The following is a 17,409-nucleotide window of genomic DNA, read 5'->3' as shown; positions in this document are numbered from 1 at the left end:
GTGCCAGGCGGTCAAGTGGAGCCACTGGGGCTCCGGGTGGATGAGAGCCCCCGGGCACAAGGCGATTTCCTCTCGAGGTATCCTCCACGGGGGGGGGGGGGGGACGGATAGCTGGACGGGGTCTGCAAACCAGGGCTGTCTGGGCCAATATGGGGCCAGCATGATGATGTGTGCCTTCTCTGTCACTACCTTCCTGAAGGTGTCCGGGATATGGGGAATAGGGGGAAAGACGTAAAGGAGGCCATCTGCTCCTGAAGGTGTCTGTCCCCTCCGCAGTTCAGGTCTGGAAGCGGGAGAAGAATCTTGGCATTTGAGTTGGGTAGCAAATAGGTCTACTAGTGGGGTGCCAAACGGCCGGCAGATCTTCTGGAATAACTTGGGAAGGAGTTGCCACTCGCCGTTGTCGAGTGTTGCTCGGCTCAGCCAGTCGGCCCGATGGTTGAACGTGCCCGAGATGTGCTCTGACACCAGTGATGACAAATGTCTCTCCGCCCAGGAACCGAGTTTCAGGGCCTCTAGCCAAAGACTCCGGGAGTTGGTGACCCCCTGATGGCTTATGTGGGCTTTCGTGGTTACATTGTCTGTCAGGAGAAGTACGTGATGTCCTACGATCGAGTCTTTGAAGTGTGAGAGGTCCAGGCGGGCCACCTTCAGCTCCAGCCAGTTGATGTTGTGGCGGAGGTCCGAGGCTGTCCAATGACCTTGCACCAGCTTGTAGTCCCTCAAGGCCCCCCAACTGAACAAACTCGCGTCTGTAGTCACTGTCACTTGGTCTGGTTCCCAGAATATGCAACCCCGTCTCAGAGCCGGGGAAAGCCACCACTGGAGGGGGCAGCCGTACGTCCGCCAGGAGACGAATGGATCGGAGGGAGTTGCTCATCCGCTTCCTCTGTAAGGGGATGAGAGTCCACTGGAGGGATTGTGAGTGTAGACGGGCCCAGGGCACTATCCATATGCACGACACTATCTTGCCAAGAAACTGAGACAAGTTCAGGATGGAAACTGACCGACTTCTGCGAACCCTGATTGCGAGCTTTCGGAGGCTGACCAGGCGGTCTGGAGAGAGATGGACCACCCCCGCTACTGAATCGATCACTGTCCCCAGGTGTAGTATCCGCGTGGAGGGGGAGAGATGACTTTTGGGAAAGTTGATGGAGAACCCCAGGGACTGAAGGGACCAGATGGTAAGATGGAGGTTGATGACTGCCTGAGAGTGGGACCCTGCCTGAACTAACACGTCGTCCAGGTAACTTTGGAGTCTCACCGGGGTGGAGTGAAGGTGAGCCGCCAATGTTGTGAGGACCTTTGTAAAGGTACGAGGAGCGGAGGCCAGGCCGAAAGGAAGGGCGCAGTACTGATAATGGAGGTTCCTGTGTGAGAACCTCAGGTACCTGCAGTGGGCTGGCAGGATCAGGAAGAAATCAGGCCAAGAAATCCCCCCCACGGATCCCCAGAAGAATGGACCTGAGGGACGACATTTTGAAGCATCTGCAAACTACATATTGGTTTAGACACTTGAGATCCAGAATCGCCCTCCAGCCCCCCCCCCCGAGCTCTTCGGTACCAATGGCCCAACCCGTGTTCCGCCAACGGAACCGCTTCCACCGCCTGAATGTCGAGAAGATGTTTTATAGCTAGATCCATCAGGCGTCGTCGTTCCAGGTCCCGTGAGGGAGGGAACACCCTGAACAGCGTCGGGGGGGGGGTTGGAGAGGAAGCCGTGGCCATTCCTAAGGCTCTCAGCAGCGCTATCGGAGGCTCCGGTGGCCATTTTGAAGCAGCCACATGGAGGCAGCCATTTACAGAAGCCTCGTGGTTGGCTTCTCCGCTTCCTGCATCGCAGCCATTGATCGAGGCCGGCAGGTCCTTATCTAAAATGTGGCCCACAGCTCCTGAAGGCCCAGGCACCGGCGGGACCTACAGGGGCCTTGATACTCTGACACGTGAGTGGCTACAATGGCAGCAATAAGATCCGAGCTCCTGCAGGCCCCATTAGAGGCTCCAAGTGAAGTCAGAGAAGGGCAATTAGACAGGCTCAGAACAAGGGCTGCGGCTTCTAAGCCCTCGGCTGACCAACGCCCTTCCAGAGCCACCACTAGGGATGAGCTTAGACGACAGAGGGCGCTGGAGAAAACAATCACCAGGGCAGAAAAGCAGGCCCAGTCCACTAGGCCCAACTCTGCCAGCAGATCCAGATCTCCTATCAGGCCCTTATCTCTCCACTCGGGTTCACCTCCTAGAGGTTTCAGCCCATCTTCCCCTTCAGTCTCTTCCAGGCAGTATGTTTCTCCTTGCCCTCCATCTCCCCAAGAGCCATTGGGGGTGGAGATGTGGATCCCTTGGAGGGTCCCTCTAGGTCCTACCATACCTCTTCAGGGATAGCTCCTCAGGAACCTCCGGTCCTGGGTCCATCGCAGGATGACCTTGAGGACCTGGATCTCCTTCCTGAAAGTATTAGGAGGCTCATTTCTACAGCTATCACACGGTGCATTGCCACCGGTATGTCCCAGACAGAAAAGGGATCATAATCTGGCAGGGCCGCAGTGGCTCATCACAGACAGCACCACGTTAGGTCCCCCTCCCCCTACATGGTTAGTGAAGTCTCCATTTTAGGGGAGGACATCCATCAAGACATGGGGTTTTCGGAGGATGAGTACTCAGTTCCTCCTGATCCTCCAGCATTTCCTGGCCTTTTTCCACCGGTCATGTTCAAGACACTTTTACACAAGGCCAGGAAGACCACTAAGATTGGAACTGGGGATCCAACGGTCCCTCAACCTAGGGATACAAATCTGGCAATGTTTTCTAACACCGCCACAAACGAGATTCCTGCCGCGACTCGAGTTAGGGCAAGTTCGAGCGGCGGGAAGGTAGCATGTTCGGGCAAGTTCGGAGCAGCAGGAAGACAGTGCGATCAATGGAAGTGCTGCTCACCGCAAGGAGACTCCCGGCGCCGGAAAAAAAAGCCTCGGTTTGCCTTTCAAATTATGCAGCTCGATTGTTCTTCTGCCAAACTCACAATCTAGCTCCCGGAAAGCTGCGCCTTGAAGCCTGTCACCCCCGCTGGCCCAGGAATCGGACAGGGCCCCTGGCCCCGCAGTGTAGGAGGCACGGCGCCACAAAGGGCTCTCCTATCCCGCGCGAAACAAACGACTGTCCCTAGGGGCCGCAGCTGAAATAAATTTAGTAAGTTAGATATCCAATTAATCCAATCAAATCAATGAATTTTAGCAAGTTTTACAATATTTGAAGGTTTCCTACCTAGGAGCCAAAGCAGTGCTTGGACCAAAAGACTGAGAGGAAACTGGGAGCCAATGGGAAATGGAGGAATATTATAGAAATTTCCCTCAGTCTATGGACCAATCAGGCTGTGACAAAACCCATGAGTAACCCCTACCTCGATTCTACTAGAAAAAATGGGCCGTTCCCTGCCCCCCCAGCAGCACTCTATAAGCCTCCATAAGGCTATGCATGCAATTTTTTTTGACAAAAAACAGGCTGATTTTTGCTCATTTTTGCCCCCCGACCCCCCAGGAGCACTCTGCAAGCCCCCCCAAGGCTATTCATGCCTTTTATTTGAAAAAAAGGGGCCTTTTTGCAAAAAAACGGGCTGCTTTTGTTCATCCCCCCCCCACCCTCCAGGAGCACTCTGCAAGCCTCCCCCAAGGCTATTCATGCCTTTCATTTGAAGGAAAGGAGCCTTTTTGCAAAAAATGGGTCGTTTTTCAAAGGTTTGCAGAGTGCAAAACTTTTTTCCCCTTTTGGAAAGCTCTTTAACTGATGAGAATTACATTGATCAAGTGCTGTGCCAGCAGAAAAAAAGTCTTAAGGTTTGTCAGCGATTTCCTTCTCCAGCACATGGATAAATACACCTGGAAACACCTACCTACCTACCTACTCTCTCCCTCTCTCCCCACCTATCTACTGTATTTCTCTCTCTCTCTTTCTCTACCTGCCTACTTACCTACCTACTCTCTCCCCGCCTATCTATTGTATTTCTCTATCTCATTTCTCTCTCTCTATCCCTCTACCTACCTACCTACACACTCTCCCTACCTACCTACTGTATTTCTCTATCTCTATCTCTCTATCCCTTTATCTACCTTCCTACCTACCCTCTCTCTCTACCTACCTACCTACTGTATTTCTCTTTCCTTTTCTCCCTCTCTATCCCTCTATCTACCTACCTACTTTTTAAAAATTTGCCTCTTCAAAACCTTGGTGCGTCTTATACTCTGAAAAATATAGTATATCAATGAATTGATGCAGTTCTGTAAAGAGCAATGGGCCAAAATGCTTCCTAGTCAATATGTGAAACTGATGAGGTAAAGGAAACATCTGATTGAAATTGCTCATTAAAGGAGATACGAAATCTTACGAGAACAGTAATAGTACTTTGTATGTAATGCCACAATTTTCAAATCTGGTGAAGTTCTTTGCTTACTTATCTAGTCTGATTGTGAGAACGTATAAGTAGAACATAATGCAGAGTGCATTAAACATTTATAAAAGATATCCCATGATTTCTTAACTTGAAGATATTTATAGTTGGTTCTGTTTTACTGACTATTCATTTAATAACTGTTTAAACTTACAATGGTACTGAAAAAAATAACTGTACAGCTCATTTACAACCTTCAGTCCCTCAGAGAAAATCTCTGTGGCAGCCTGGGACTGGGAACTGCAGCAATTACGAAAATAGCTTACTCTCCTGAAATCTCTTTCTCTTCAATCTTTCTGCTCTGCAGAGGCAGGGGGAGAAAAAAAGCAAGCAATTTCTGTAGACAATCTCTCCTTTGCATGACCTTTTCCCACTATCAGCATGATCACAATGCTTTCACTGTGCAGAAGAGCAAACAGCTTACTCATTCTCCAATCTCCCTGCTCTGCAAGGGAGATGGAAGATCAAGCAAGAGAGAGATTCTCTCTAAAAATCTCCTGGTATCCGATCCACCCCTGCAGAGTACAGACATTTGAGAGAAAGAAATTTCAAGAAAATAAGCTATTTGCTCTTCTATGCATTTAAAGCAATGTGATCATGCCGGCAGTTGGGAAAGAATCAAAGAAAGGATTCTTCCCACTCTCTTGCAGAGCAGAGAGACTGGAGAAAAGAGATTTTAAGTTTTTATGGAGATTCTCAGTCATCCAGGTCATGTTGTCTGAAAGGTGCTTTTTCAAGAGGCAACTGGACTTTCTGATTTTTCTTTGAAGATGTTTCGCTTCTCATCCAAGAAGCTTCTTCAAGATTTCAAGAGAGTAAGACACTTGCTCTTTTAAACTTTGAGAGCATGTGTTTATGCTGACAGTAGAAAAGTCAAGCAAAGGAAAGATTATCTATAGAAATTGCTTGGTTTTTTTCTCCCCAACCCCCTTGCAAAGTGGAGAGATTGGAGAGCAAAAGATTTCAAAAGAGTACTGTAGCTATTTACGTAGCATGCCCATGGCTCCCAAATGCAATATGATTGCATTGCTTTAGTTTAAGACAGTAAACAGATACTCAAGTGTTCCAAAGGGTGGGAGAGTGGTTAGGGGGCAGACTTAAGTCAAAGGTGTGAATCTGACTAACTTTGTCTCTTTGGGAATGGAAAACACACAATTTTCCATTTAGCAACTGCTTCGTGTTGCAGGGGAGTTGCCAGTCCAAATTAATCCTCATATTTTGCATTGTCACTTAGTGTTCCATTTATCCCCCCCTCCAGAAAACCTTACTTTAAGAATGAGATAATTATTTGTACATACTTGTTTAATTCTGGCATTCAGATTGGTGATTTCTCAATTTCTACAACCAGCAGTATGAAATAATGGAGTGGCATACAGAAGTAGCAGCATGAAGTTGAAGAAAGGATATATGCATTAAATAAATATAAGTTGTTATTATGAAAAGGCAAAATAATTGAAAAATATTTAGCTGATGTGTTTAACTTGAATTATATTTTGGTCAATTCTAAGAAGTATGCAGATACAACTTGGTAATGTGCTTTTAAAGCAATTAATGACATCTATTGATAATCAAAATGAAGAGTTGAACAAACTTAAAATTCGCTCTGAAGATAATTTTTTTCCTTACAATAATTAAATTATTGAAATAATTCTGATAATTTAACATAAAACTGTTGATGATGCATCAGTCTCAGTTGATGTAAACAGTAAATGGCCATATCTATGCAATTAAACCACTTCCAGAATTAAATTGATATTTTTACAGACTACTTCATGATCAAATTGCCAGAATGACCTTATTATCCGGGTGGATAATGCATAAGTCCTCCCTTACTGATAGCGCCAACTCTGAAAATCTCTTGGCCGATGTGATAGCTATGAGAAAGGCGGTCTTAAAAATCAGACGATGGAGGCTAGAGGATCTCAATGGTTCAAACGGAGCAGAAGTGAGCGCTTGTAAAACAATGGAAAGCTCCCAGGTTGGCTATCGATGGACTTTAGGAGGCCTCAGGTTAGTGTGCAACCTGTGCAACCTGTGGTGCTGACTAAGTGACTGGTGCTTGCCACTTGCTAGTACCATGGACAAAGCTGCTACTTGCCTCTGGAGGGTGTTGGGAGCTAACTCTCTGTCGAGATCATCCTGCAAGAATTCCAGGACCTGTGGAATTGACGCCTTGATGGAATTGATGTGCTTCCTGGAACACCACTGACAGAAGGCAGACCAAGTCGCGTCATAGATCCTAATGGTAAAAGGTCGTCTGGAAGCTTGGATCGTTTGGATGACCTTGCCAGAGAAACCGTCCTTCCTCAGAGGTCCCTCTCAACTGCCAGACAGTCAACTGGAGCCACTGATGTTCTGGATGGAATAAGACCCCCTGGCTGAGAGAGACCTTGTCCTTTGTTATTCTCCAGGGCCTTGCCACCGATAGGCTGATGAGGTCGGCATATCAGGACTGCCTGGGCCAATGGGGAGCGATTAGAAGAACTTCTACTCCCTGTGCTGAGATCTTTCTGATCACCCTGGGGAGAAGAGGGAGCGGCAGAAAGGTGTACAGGAGACCCTAAGACCAAGGGCAGCAGGGGCCATTGACACCCTCTGCTCTGGGTGACTGGAACCTGGAAAAAATCCAGGGAAGATGGGTGTTCTCCGGCCACGCAAATAGGTTGACTATTGGTTGGCCGAACCTCAACAACAGCTGCTGGAAAAGGTCCGGATGCAGGCACCACTCTGAGTGATTAATGGTGGTCCTGCTCAGCCAATCCGCTTGGGTATTATCTACTCCAGAGATGTGCTCTGCTCTCACAGATCTGACATGCTTCTCTGCCCACAGTCCTAGGGCCTCTGCCTCCTCCATGAGGGACTTGGATCAAGTGCCCCCTTGATGATTGACATGAGCTTTGGTTGCTACATTGTCTGTCAATAAAAGAACATGGCGATCTTGTATCTCCTTCTGGGAGTGGCGAAGAGCCAACCGCGCTGCCCTCAGTTCCAGCCAATCAATGTTGGGTGACAGGTCCTCTGAGGACCACCTGCCCTGAGTTACCCGAGTCTGTAGATGGGCACCCTGGTTGAATAGGCTGGCATCTGATGTGATGACCAGGTGGTTGGGCGCTTTGAAGAGGCAGCCCTTCTTCATAGCCAGAGACTGCCACCATCTGAGGGAGCGGATGACCTTTGGTGGAACACGAACTGTTGCGATGGAGCTGCTAGTGCTGGCTCTCTGCTGTGGTAGGAGGAACCACTGGAGGGTTCTTGCGTGTGGCCAAAGAACTACTGCGATACACAAGATCATCTTCCCCAGAAGGTGAGAAAGAAGGATCACTGTCACAGTTTGTGACCTCCGAACTAGGGTCACAAGAGTTCTGATACTTACGTTCCAAGGAGAGAAAAACCTTGCAGCCCAAGGTGTTTATCACTGCTCCCAGGTGGAGCAGTCTGGTGGTGGAAGTCAGATGACTTTTCTCCAGGTTTACGGAGAAACCGTGGGCTTGGAGTGTTTGCATTGTAATCCGGGAGGTCTTGTGATGCTTGTGGTAGGGACGATGACTGGATGATGATGTCATCCAAGTAGTATTGAAATCTTACTGGCCTTGCCCTGAGGTGAGCTGCCACTGCGGCTAACAATTTAGTGAACGTCTTGGGGCCTGATGACAGGCCGAACAGCAGGGCCTTGTATTGATAATGGTGCCCTGCGTAGTAGAACCTCAGGAACCTTCTTTGGGACAGGTGAATTGGAACAATAGAGCTAACATTTTAGATCTATTGATGTCAAGAGGTTGCTCTCTCGAATGCATTCCAGGATTGTTTAAAGGAATTGCATTTTGAAACGTTTGTACGCCAGGTGAACGTTGAGCTTTTTCAGATCTAGGATTGCTCTACACACACTCACACCGAATTCTGTGGAACTAGAAAGAGGATGGAGTAGAAGCCCCTCCTGTCCTGCTCTACAGGGATTGGTTTTATGGCCCTGATCTCTAGCAGATGCCGAATTTTGGTTTCCATGACGCCGTTTTTGGAAAGCCAGGTGGGGGTGGGACAACGGAAAAAGTGCCTTGAGGGCAAGGAGTTGAACTCCAAGGTAAGACCCAGCTTTATGTAAATCCCACACATTTGTGGTGATCATCTCCCATTGGGCGGCGAAAAGCTGTAACTGCCCTCCAATGAGAGGAGACTGTTGGTGGTCACTGATTTCTATGGAAGGGTCTGTTGCCTGACCATCCATGAAATGGCTGTCTTGTGGCAGGCTCCTGCCTGCCTCTGTCTCAAAATGGCTGTCGGTTCTGAGGACGATCAGTTCCTTGGAGGTAGGATCATTGAAATGAAGGGACATTGATATTTGTGTCAGGTACCCAAAAGGATTGCCTACAAAAGTAAGTTGGAGTTCTGCGCTCCACCCTTCTGTTCATGTAGGGCAAAACCTTCCTCTTTTCCTTGGTCTCGATTGGAATGGGATCAAATGAGTCCCCAAAGAGGTTACCTCCCTTGAAGGGAGCAGACATGAGCATTTTGACCTCATGTCCGCGTGCCAATGGTGAACCACCGAAGGCGACGCGAAGTAACGGACGCTAGGGCCCTGGATGTGAACTTAAGAGTAGCATCTGCAGAAAACTCAGCTGCAGCTATCAACTTGCTAATGTCCTGGAACAGTCTGGTATCCTCTGGGAGCAACCTAGCCTGCATTTGGCGAAGCCAGAGAAGGGAAACTATTGAAAAATGAGGCAGCAGTGGTCACCTTGATGGCCCAGGCAGCTGTCTGATGTGTTTTATGGAATGATTTTTCTTCCTTCTTATCCTCTGCCTTCAAACCCTCCATCAGATCTGAAGGGAGAATAGATACTGAAGTCAGAGATGCCACAGGAGCATCTACAGAGGGCAACTGCAGAAGCTCTTCTAGGCTAGGATTGACTGTATAGAGCTTCTTATCACTGTCACTGGGGGCTGCTAGGGAGCTGGGCTGCGACCACTGAAGCTGGATCACGTCTTCAAACAGCTTAGGAGATGGAATAATCTGCTGTGCTGAACAGGTTCATTAAATAGTCCCTCAATGGGATCCTGAAGATCCGTGGTTATCTGTTCAGGGGTGACCCAGACACCATGAGTGGTGGTTTTAGCCTTGTACAAAAGAGACTTGAACAAGCCTGGCTTAAAGAGCCCCGTGAAGGCAGGCTTGTCCGGAGTAAGACCTTTGTCCTCCGATAGGTCTTGGTCAGCCTGGTCTTCCTACCCCCACATGGATTCCTCACTGCCTAAGGAGGGACGAGGGGACAAAGGTCCGCTATAGAAGCGCCCTATCACTAAGGCCCTGTGGAAGTAGCCGTTTGGGAGTGAGTCTGACAGGACGTTGGTTCCTTTGTTGGAGCCCCTGAGCGATTCATTGGGAAATGGCCTGAGAGATGACATTGCACATCTCCTCAGAAAAGGCAAGTCCCTGGTCTTCCACTGGACGGAACGCTGCTGCAGTGGATGTGAACATGGCCTCTGGGGTGACCGTCTGATTGGGCCCGTTGCCTCCCTATCTGCAGGGACATTGCAGTCAAAGGGTGCAAACTCCTCCTCAATGGAGGGAGCTGGGGAACCTAGGGCTCCTGTGGTGCCATATAGAGACAAATCTTGATGTTCCTTCTCTAAAATGGGGGGAGAATGTTCCAGTTGCAAGAGAACTTCCATATTCACCTCTCCAGGTAGGCTGTTACCTTGGCCTCCAGCTGAGATCTGTATCTGCACCTGAGCAAATTGTTTCTCTAACGCCCTCTGGTGTCTAGCAGGATCCTTGTCTGGGCCCCTGGCTCCCTTCCTAATGGGGGAATGTTGTGGCCTAACTCCCCTCAAGGCCTCTCTCACTGAAGCGCTAGCCTTCCTAAGGCCAGGCCTGCATTGGTGGCTAATTGAGGACTCCGCCTGGTCGCTGTTCCCTGCTAGGTCTCTCTCTGTAATCCTGGAATAAGTCCAACTGTTTCACTATCTGACTACGAGGGAAAAGTGGCTGAATACAGCACGTCTTAAAGTCCAGAAGGGTCCTGCGCCAACTGTCAGGGGACAGAGTCCGCAGAAAGAGAGGTCCTGGAGGTCGAAGACCACTCACTGATGGCTGCAAAAATGGATACTAAAATCGCACAAACCTCAATAGCTCCGCGGCACTCAGGTTAATCAGTGGGCTGACTGCAATAAAGAAAAAGAGTGCAAACCACCAACGGCAAAGATCTGCGCCAAAGCAGATCTGTAACTCACAGAGTATGACCAGTGTTGGCCAAGAATCCGACGCTGCTGCGGTGATAAAAGGTGGTGGCGATCCACTCAGCAACCCGAACAGGATCCATGCACTCACACGTGGCGATCTGCAAGGGAAAACAGGTGAGCGACAATCTGGCAGCCAAAAGCGCACAAAGGAAAAAGAATTTGCCGCTCTCATTGCAAGGGAAAAGCCTGCTGCTATGTCTGCAACGTGGTCCGAAGTTCAGAACCAACACCAAGGCTACCCAACCAAATTGGCGGTCGGCGATGGTGACAGTCCACTGGCAACCCAGCAGCTGAGGTGGTTTTGCCCAAACCACACACAGCAGAAGGGTTAGGGTTGCATTGATGGAGAACCCATGTGACCAGAGAGCTTGAATTGTGAGGGAAAGATCAAAGCCTGCCCGTTCCCTCGAGACTGATTGTTACTAGATGTCAGGATTGGTATGTTTGACCTTAGCAGTCGCCTTCAAGCTCTTTTGCAGCTTAGAGGTCTTGCTGGCCTTGGAAGCCTTATTGTGGGCTCTGATTCCCTCACCAACCTGAGAGGTAGATGGTCTTGCTGGAGAGAAGGGAGCCTGTGCTGTTGCTATGAAACCTGGACTAGCTTCCTGGTGGTCCCTGACAACGTCAGGGAATGGCACAGACATGCTGCTGTCCGCCATTGTGGGGAGATTCTGAGTGCTTGACAAAATGACGGCCGCACGTCTCTTGCTGCTTAAAATGGCATTTCCCGTCCTTTCCGACCGTCTCCCATTGTGCCTTGGGGTGCAGAGAACAAAATGGTGCCTCTCTCTCTCTGCCGCCTGGCTGCAGTCAAAAATGGCACTTTGCACCCTTTTCAATTTCCCGTTGCTCTCAGAAGCCTCAGAAGCGGCGCAAAGGACTGCCTGGGCGAAGGCATATTGTGCGCTTGCTTTGGTGCTCCTCCAACAGCACAATCAGGCTGATAAGCCCTATCGCGCAGCGCGACTGCAAGGGATCCAGAGGAGAGGGATCGAGCTGTACACACCTCTGTTCGTCTTCTCGTGAGCAGCCATGGCTCAAAACGCTTGACAGAAGACAGCGTGGTCCACGCATGCAGAAAAGTCTCGTAGCTATCGCTACAGCAGCGGCCATCAAAGAAGACGGTGGGGAAACAGGTCACTCGTTACTGCCAATGATCGTCTGAGGCTGATAAAACTCCGTTCTTCCCCCACCAATAGACCCGAAGCTGGTGCCTCAGCGAGGCGTGAGTCTGACAGGCCTAGGCCTTTGTCGCCCAACACGGCCAGAAGGACCGCCGGAGATATTAGACCTTTATGATAAGATATATCAGCTGTACTCACAGAAGGTTTACTGCAATTTTGAGATAATTTTGAATAAATTGAGGTGAAGACAAAACATACTAGAGCAATAACACAACCATCCTCAGAGTGGACTGAGTCGAAAGCTGGGTGAAGCTACCCACAGGGGCGGGTTATAAAGGGTATTAATTATTAATCAGACTCAGAGCGGACAGTGCTAACCCATGCCTGGATGGTATCTCCATCTCCATTGAGAATTCTTTGGATACGTCCTTACTGGGATAGACTGAGATGAAAACTAGAGAGCAGGAGGCATGGCGAAAGAATTTATACTCAGTCTCTGGGCAGATAGACAGAAGTTAACCCATGCTTGGACTCTCCAAGCAGCGCACAGGAGGTGGCCAAATAGCTCTCCCTTCCACAGATGAAGAAAAACTATAAATTGTTGATACTACTGTTTCTTCCCGAAATTACGACATGTCCTGATAATAAGGCATGCCATATTTTTCCTGTGGGCAAAAATATAGACCCTCCCCCAATAATAAGCCCCCTGGACAACCCCCCCCTCCAGCCAGGCAGAGCACCACTCACCAACCTAGCAATATCCCGAAGGCACAAAGCCAGAAGAGCTGGGGGGGGGGAGCCGCCCGGCAACACCCCTTTCCAGTTTGGCAGAGCGCCACTCGCCGATCCAGTAATATCCCAAAGGCGCTAAGCCGCATGGCGCTCTGCCCGGCTGGAAAGAGAGGTTTGCAGACATGACAACAGTAAAGATAGTCTTCAGCTTACAAAAGTGTGTATAGTGACAGTTCAAAGTTACAACAGGACTGAAAAGTTTTTCATACAACAGTTGTAGTCTCACCATGGTCACATGATCAGAATTCGGCCATTTGGCAACTTACTCATATTTGTGAGGCTTGCAGAGTCCTCGGTCATATGACCACTTTTTATGACTTTCTGACAAGCAAAGACAACTGGAAAGCCAGAATCACTTAACAACGTCACTAACTTAACTAGTACAATTGGTATTACATTTAACTGGCAAGAAAGGTCGTAAAATGGGGCAAAATTCACTTACAAATGTCTGACTTACTGTGCTTCTCCGAAAATAAGACAGGGTCTTATTTTCTTTTGACCCACAAAATATGCCTTGGGCCTTAATATCAGGGGAGGGCTTATTGTTTTGGGGTTGCCGGGCAGCTGCTCTGCGAGCTCCCAAAGAGCCTGGTACAGCCTCAGGGGCAAATGGCTGTGTTGCGCTGTCGCAGCAGCGCAACACAGCAGCCATGAAGTGACCACGCTCACGAGCAGCCACCCAGCAAACCCCCTTTACAGCCGGGGACAGCGCCATTCACTGACCTACAGGTATTGCCAAGCCACGTGAGTGCCTGTATCCCGAAGGCACCGAGCAACGCGATCACCTTCTCCCCCCCCCCCGATTCCCGTGGCTTGGCACTTTCAGGATACCACTAGGTTGATGAGCGGCGCTCTGCCTGGCCGGAGGGGGGGTGTTGTCCAGGGGGCTTATTTGAGTGGGAGAGCTTATATTTTTTCCCAGCAGAAAAATGTGGCATGGCCTTATTATCAGGACATGTCATATTTTCAGGAAAACACGGTAGTAACAGAAAATTTGGGCTCAATTGTGGTTGTAAATAGAGGTCTACGTGTATTAAGTAGCATATTATGATGCATATTATGATGCGCATCATATCACAATAGAATGCCTATGTTTATGTGTATTTCTGGTTAGTGTAGTTATTTAGAAGATGTTCCAGTTCAGTCAAGTTTGTTGCCAGTTTATACTATGATCAGGCAAATGCTCCTGCCCAGTTGATTCCCTCCTGCAGTCCTGTCGCTGCCTTTAATTGGACTGTAGTAAGGAAAGAGAAAATAGATGACTCACACAATATACAAGTTCCCAGCATCCCCTTGTTAATGAGATGGCAAGTAGAAAGGAATTGTAGATATTTTGAAGGAAACTTTGCAAGCTAATCTTTCTGCACCATTTATCTATTTTGCTGCTTCAAGTGGTAATTCCATCAGAGGACTGAAACTATGCCACATGGATGGGTGGAGGGGGCCTCTATAATCTGGAACCAGATATTCATACCGTGTTTCCCCCAAAATAAGACAGGGTCTTATTTTCTTTTGACGCCTTATTATCGGGGGGGGGGGGCTTATTGGTTTGGGGTTGCCGGGTAGCTGCTCTCTTGCAAGCGGGCGCCCGAAGAGCCAGGCACAGCCTCAGAGGCAAACGGCTGTGTTGCGCTATTGCAGCAGCGCAACAAAGCCGCCATGAGGTGACCACGCTCATTAGCAGCCGCCCGGCAATCCCCCTTTCCAGCCGGGCAGAGCGCCACTCATCGACCCAGTAATATCCCAAAGGCGCTAAGCCGCGTGGCGCTCTACCTGGCTGGAAAGAGAGGTTGCGTGAGCACTTGTTCTGCCTCCAGCTCGCGTGGCTCCCAGCCTCAACATGCCCATCTCTCCCTGCAGGTCTGCTCTGTTTGCAGACATGAACAAATAAACAAAATAATCCTGATTTACTGTACATTATGCAACTTTTACAAAAACCTCTGATAATTCAGCCCTAAGCAAGAAGTGCTACAAAAGCTAAATAATTTTTTTCCAAAGTATTGCATTTGAGTCCAGATGAAAATATTAAGGAGATCTGGATATGTTATTTCCTATTACTTTTCTCAACGGAAACTTTCATCAAATGCAGAAGTTTTTGACCAGTTAAGCATTACCAAAGAAGAAAGACATCAAGCAAATAAGGGTACAAATATCATATAGATAAAAGTTGTCTTATATGCCAGCATTACTTTGCTGTGCATTATTGTCATATGCATGACCATTTTGCACACGCTGGTTGCAAAATTAATACTTGATTACCATCATATTTGCAAATAGTTGCTAACGGAGGTACTGTAATTGTTAAACAAGAACAAGTGCACTTCATTTAAAGGTGTATCCATAGGAAAAATAAAGCAGAAGAACATTCTGGCAAGTATTCTAGAAATCTAAAGATAATGGTAGTAAGTAACTGCACTACTGCAGTCTGGCCACATTCATTAGGCCAGTCATTTAGTGAATATACCCTTAATATGCTCCCAAATCTCAAACATGTCTATTAGTTAATTCATGCTATTTATTTAAACTATGGGTGGCCAACTCCAGGCCACAATGATTGAAAAGGAATTGTCTTGGGCTACATATAAATATATACAAGTAATCCACGGGTTACGAGCATTCCCTTGGTGACTGTTCGAAGTTATGCAATAAGCATCCCTTAGCACCGTGATGGCGAACCTATGGCACACGGAGCCATTTCTTAGGGCACACGAGGCGTTGTCGTCAGTTCCAGTGTGCATGCGCAGTAGCCAGCTGACTTTGGCCTTCATTTTTGGCCATTTTTTTGCCCTTCGGGAGCTTCAACCTCCTAAGGGCAAAAAACAACCCAACGCACAAACCGGACATTCGGGAACGGACTTCCAATTTGCATGTTGGGTTGTGCTTTGCAACAGCCGGCTGGGCCGGAGCGACGCCGGTGGGGTTGGAGGGAGGCGTAGCCCAAGCTTTCTGGGACAGGTAAGCAAGTATGGGGAGGCGAAGGGGAGATAGAAGAGAGAGAGCTGGGCAGGAGCCCCAGGAGGGGTAAAGCGGCAGCCAAGGGGGCGAGGAGATCCCAGCTTGCACGCAGGAGCGAGGGCGCCTTTAGGCTTGCAGCTTTCTCAGCGCTGTTACAAACCGTGCAGGGACTGCGGCCCCGATGCCCAGCACCTACCACCCACAGCAGCTGCACCCCGCCGCCTTTGGAGGCAACAGAGGCAACCGCTTTTCTTGGTGGGGTGGCTTGTGACCCCCCCCCCTCTGCTGGGCCAAGAGCAGCTTACCTGCGAGGGTGCTATTTCTCGCCATCATTTGTGGGCCTAAAATCTGCATGAAAACAGTCTCTCCCACCCCGGCTTGCCTGTCTCTTTAATTCTCGCCTCTTTGTCTCCTTCTGAAATGACCTCATCCTCAGTAGAAAGCAATTGGGAAAGATGTGTGTGTGTGTGTATGTGTGTGTTTGGGGGTAAGGGAAATAAGGTAAGGAGGAAGAACAGAGGCTTCTCGGCTTGCTCTCACCTCCCTGATAGCAGACGTTCCTGTGTTGGGATGCCCCGCCTTTTCCTCCCTTTCCCATGTTGGGGGGAGGGAGGAACCTCTGAACTGGTGCTGGAGGCTAGGAATCTGATGTCTGGGCTGATGAGCCCAGAAGCAGCGCACTCAGGAAGCCCAGCTGGGCGGAGGGACACAGGGTCTTGGAGGCTAAAGCGAGCCAAAATGCCTCTGTTCTTCCTCCTCATCTTATTATCCCCCCCCCCCCCGTCACACACACACACAAATCCTTTCCCAATTGCTTTGTCCCGCTCTGACCCTTTAGGCAAAGAGGCATGATTTAAAGAGACAGGAGAGCCGGGTTGGGGGGGAGGGAAGCGGCAACAGCCCCGGCACATATTCTTCCTCGCCCATCGTGGCTGCCAGGGCTTCTCCTTCATAATGGGCTCCAGGAGGAGGAGGGAACCCCATCTCCCCCATTTGGAGCTCTGCCAGAAAAGCCATCTGGGAGGCGAGAGCAAGCACGCACTCTCCCTCCCTCTTTCTCAAGTCCATGGAGGGAGATTTCAGAGAAGCTCCACGGCCAGTGGGGCGCCTCAGCCCAGCGCTGCTCCTTCAGTGGAAAGAAAGTCCCCCGTAATGCCAAACTGGTTCATCATCACTGCTCTAGCATTTATGAATGAGTCCCCAAACTACAAATTTTACAGCAACGCGGCAGTTGTTCGCCTTTACGAACAGCATTCATCCAGCATGTTGCATGTCAAAATGGAGCTTCCAAGCCCCCCCCCCACCCCGGCCCATTGCAGGCTGAAATGGAGTTTCTGGGGGTGTATTTCCCCCTTCAATGCTCCATTCAAGCCTGTGCGGACCGCCTGAAAGCTCCATTTCGATCTGCAATGGGCCAGGGGACGCCTCTAGAAGCCTGAACAACGGATCGGAGGGGTGCACACAGCTGTGAGACTAGAGAGGAGATTGCTTGCTAGATCTTCACAAGGACAGTGACCGGGTACAGTAAGTTGGGTGGGTGGGGGAAGCAATTGTGGGGAGCATGAGGTATTTCAGTGGGTTGGGGAAACCTTGGATGGCCTTAGGCAGGTGGCCTGTTCCATCACTAGGCTCCCCCATGGCCTTCCCCACCCTGAAATACCTCATGTGCACTTAAACAAGCCTCACATTTGATTAGAGAATGCGTGGGCGAAAGGATGGAGTGATCCCATTCAAAGTACGAGGTTCACTCCCAAGAATCTTCTGGTTACAAATGGAATGGTCACTCCATTCGTAACTCAAGGACTACCTGTACAATATAATCAGGGGTGGGTTGCTGCCGGGGTTATTGCCGGTTTGGCG

General features: G+C 49.3%; 1 protein-coding gene across 8 annotated transcripts in view; it reads right to left on the bottom strand.

The window, feature by feature from the left end:
* BRD4 (bromodomain containing 4) overlaps positions 1-17,409 on the bottom strand; it is a 104,234-nt gene that overhangs the window by 53,371 nt on the left and 33,454 nt on the right. For 4 of the 8 annotated variants that reach the window (XM_081970186.1, XM_081970188.1, XM_081970187.1 and 1 more), the window contains exon 3: positions 10,670-10,776. The exons of the other annotated variants lie outside the window; for them this stretch is intronic. In XM_081970186.1, coding sequence (XP_081826312.1) covers positions 10,670-10,758 — 89 coding nt within the window. In that variant the 5' untranslated portion in view covers positions 10,759-10,776. The remainder of the gene's footprint in view (positions 1-10,669; positions 10,777-17,409) is intronic. 8 annotated transcript variants of the gene reach the window in all.

The sequence above is a fragment of the Natrix helvetica genome (genome assembly GCF_964273705.1).
Source record: "Natrix helvetica genome assembly, chromosome: 1".
NCBI lineage: Eukaryota > Metazoa > Chordata > Lepidosauria > Squamata > Natricidae > Natrix > Natrix helvetica.
Note: the sequence above shows the minus strand (reverse complement) of the source record. Positions and strands in the feature narration are given on the sequence as shown.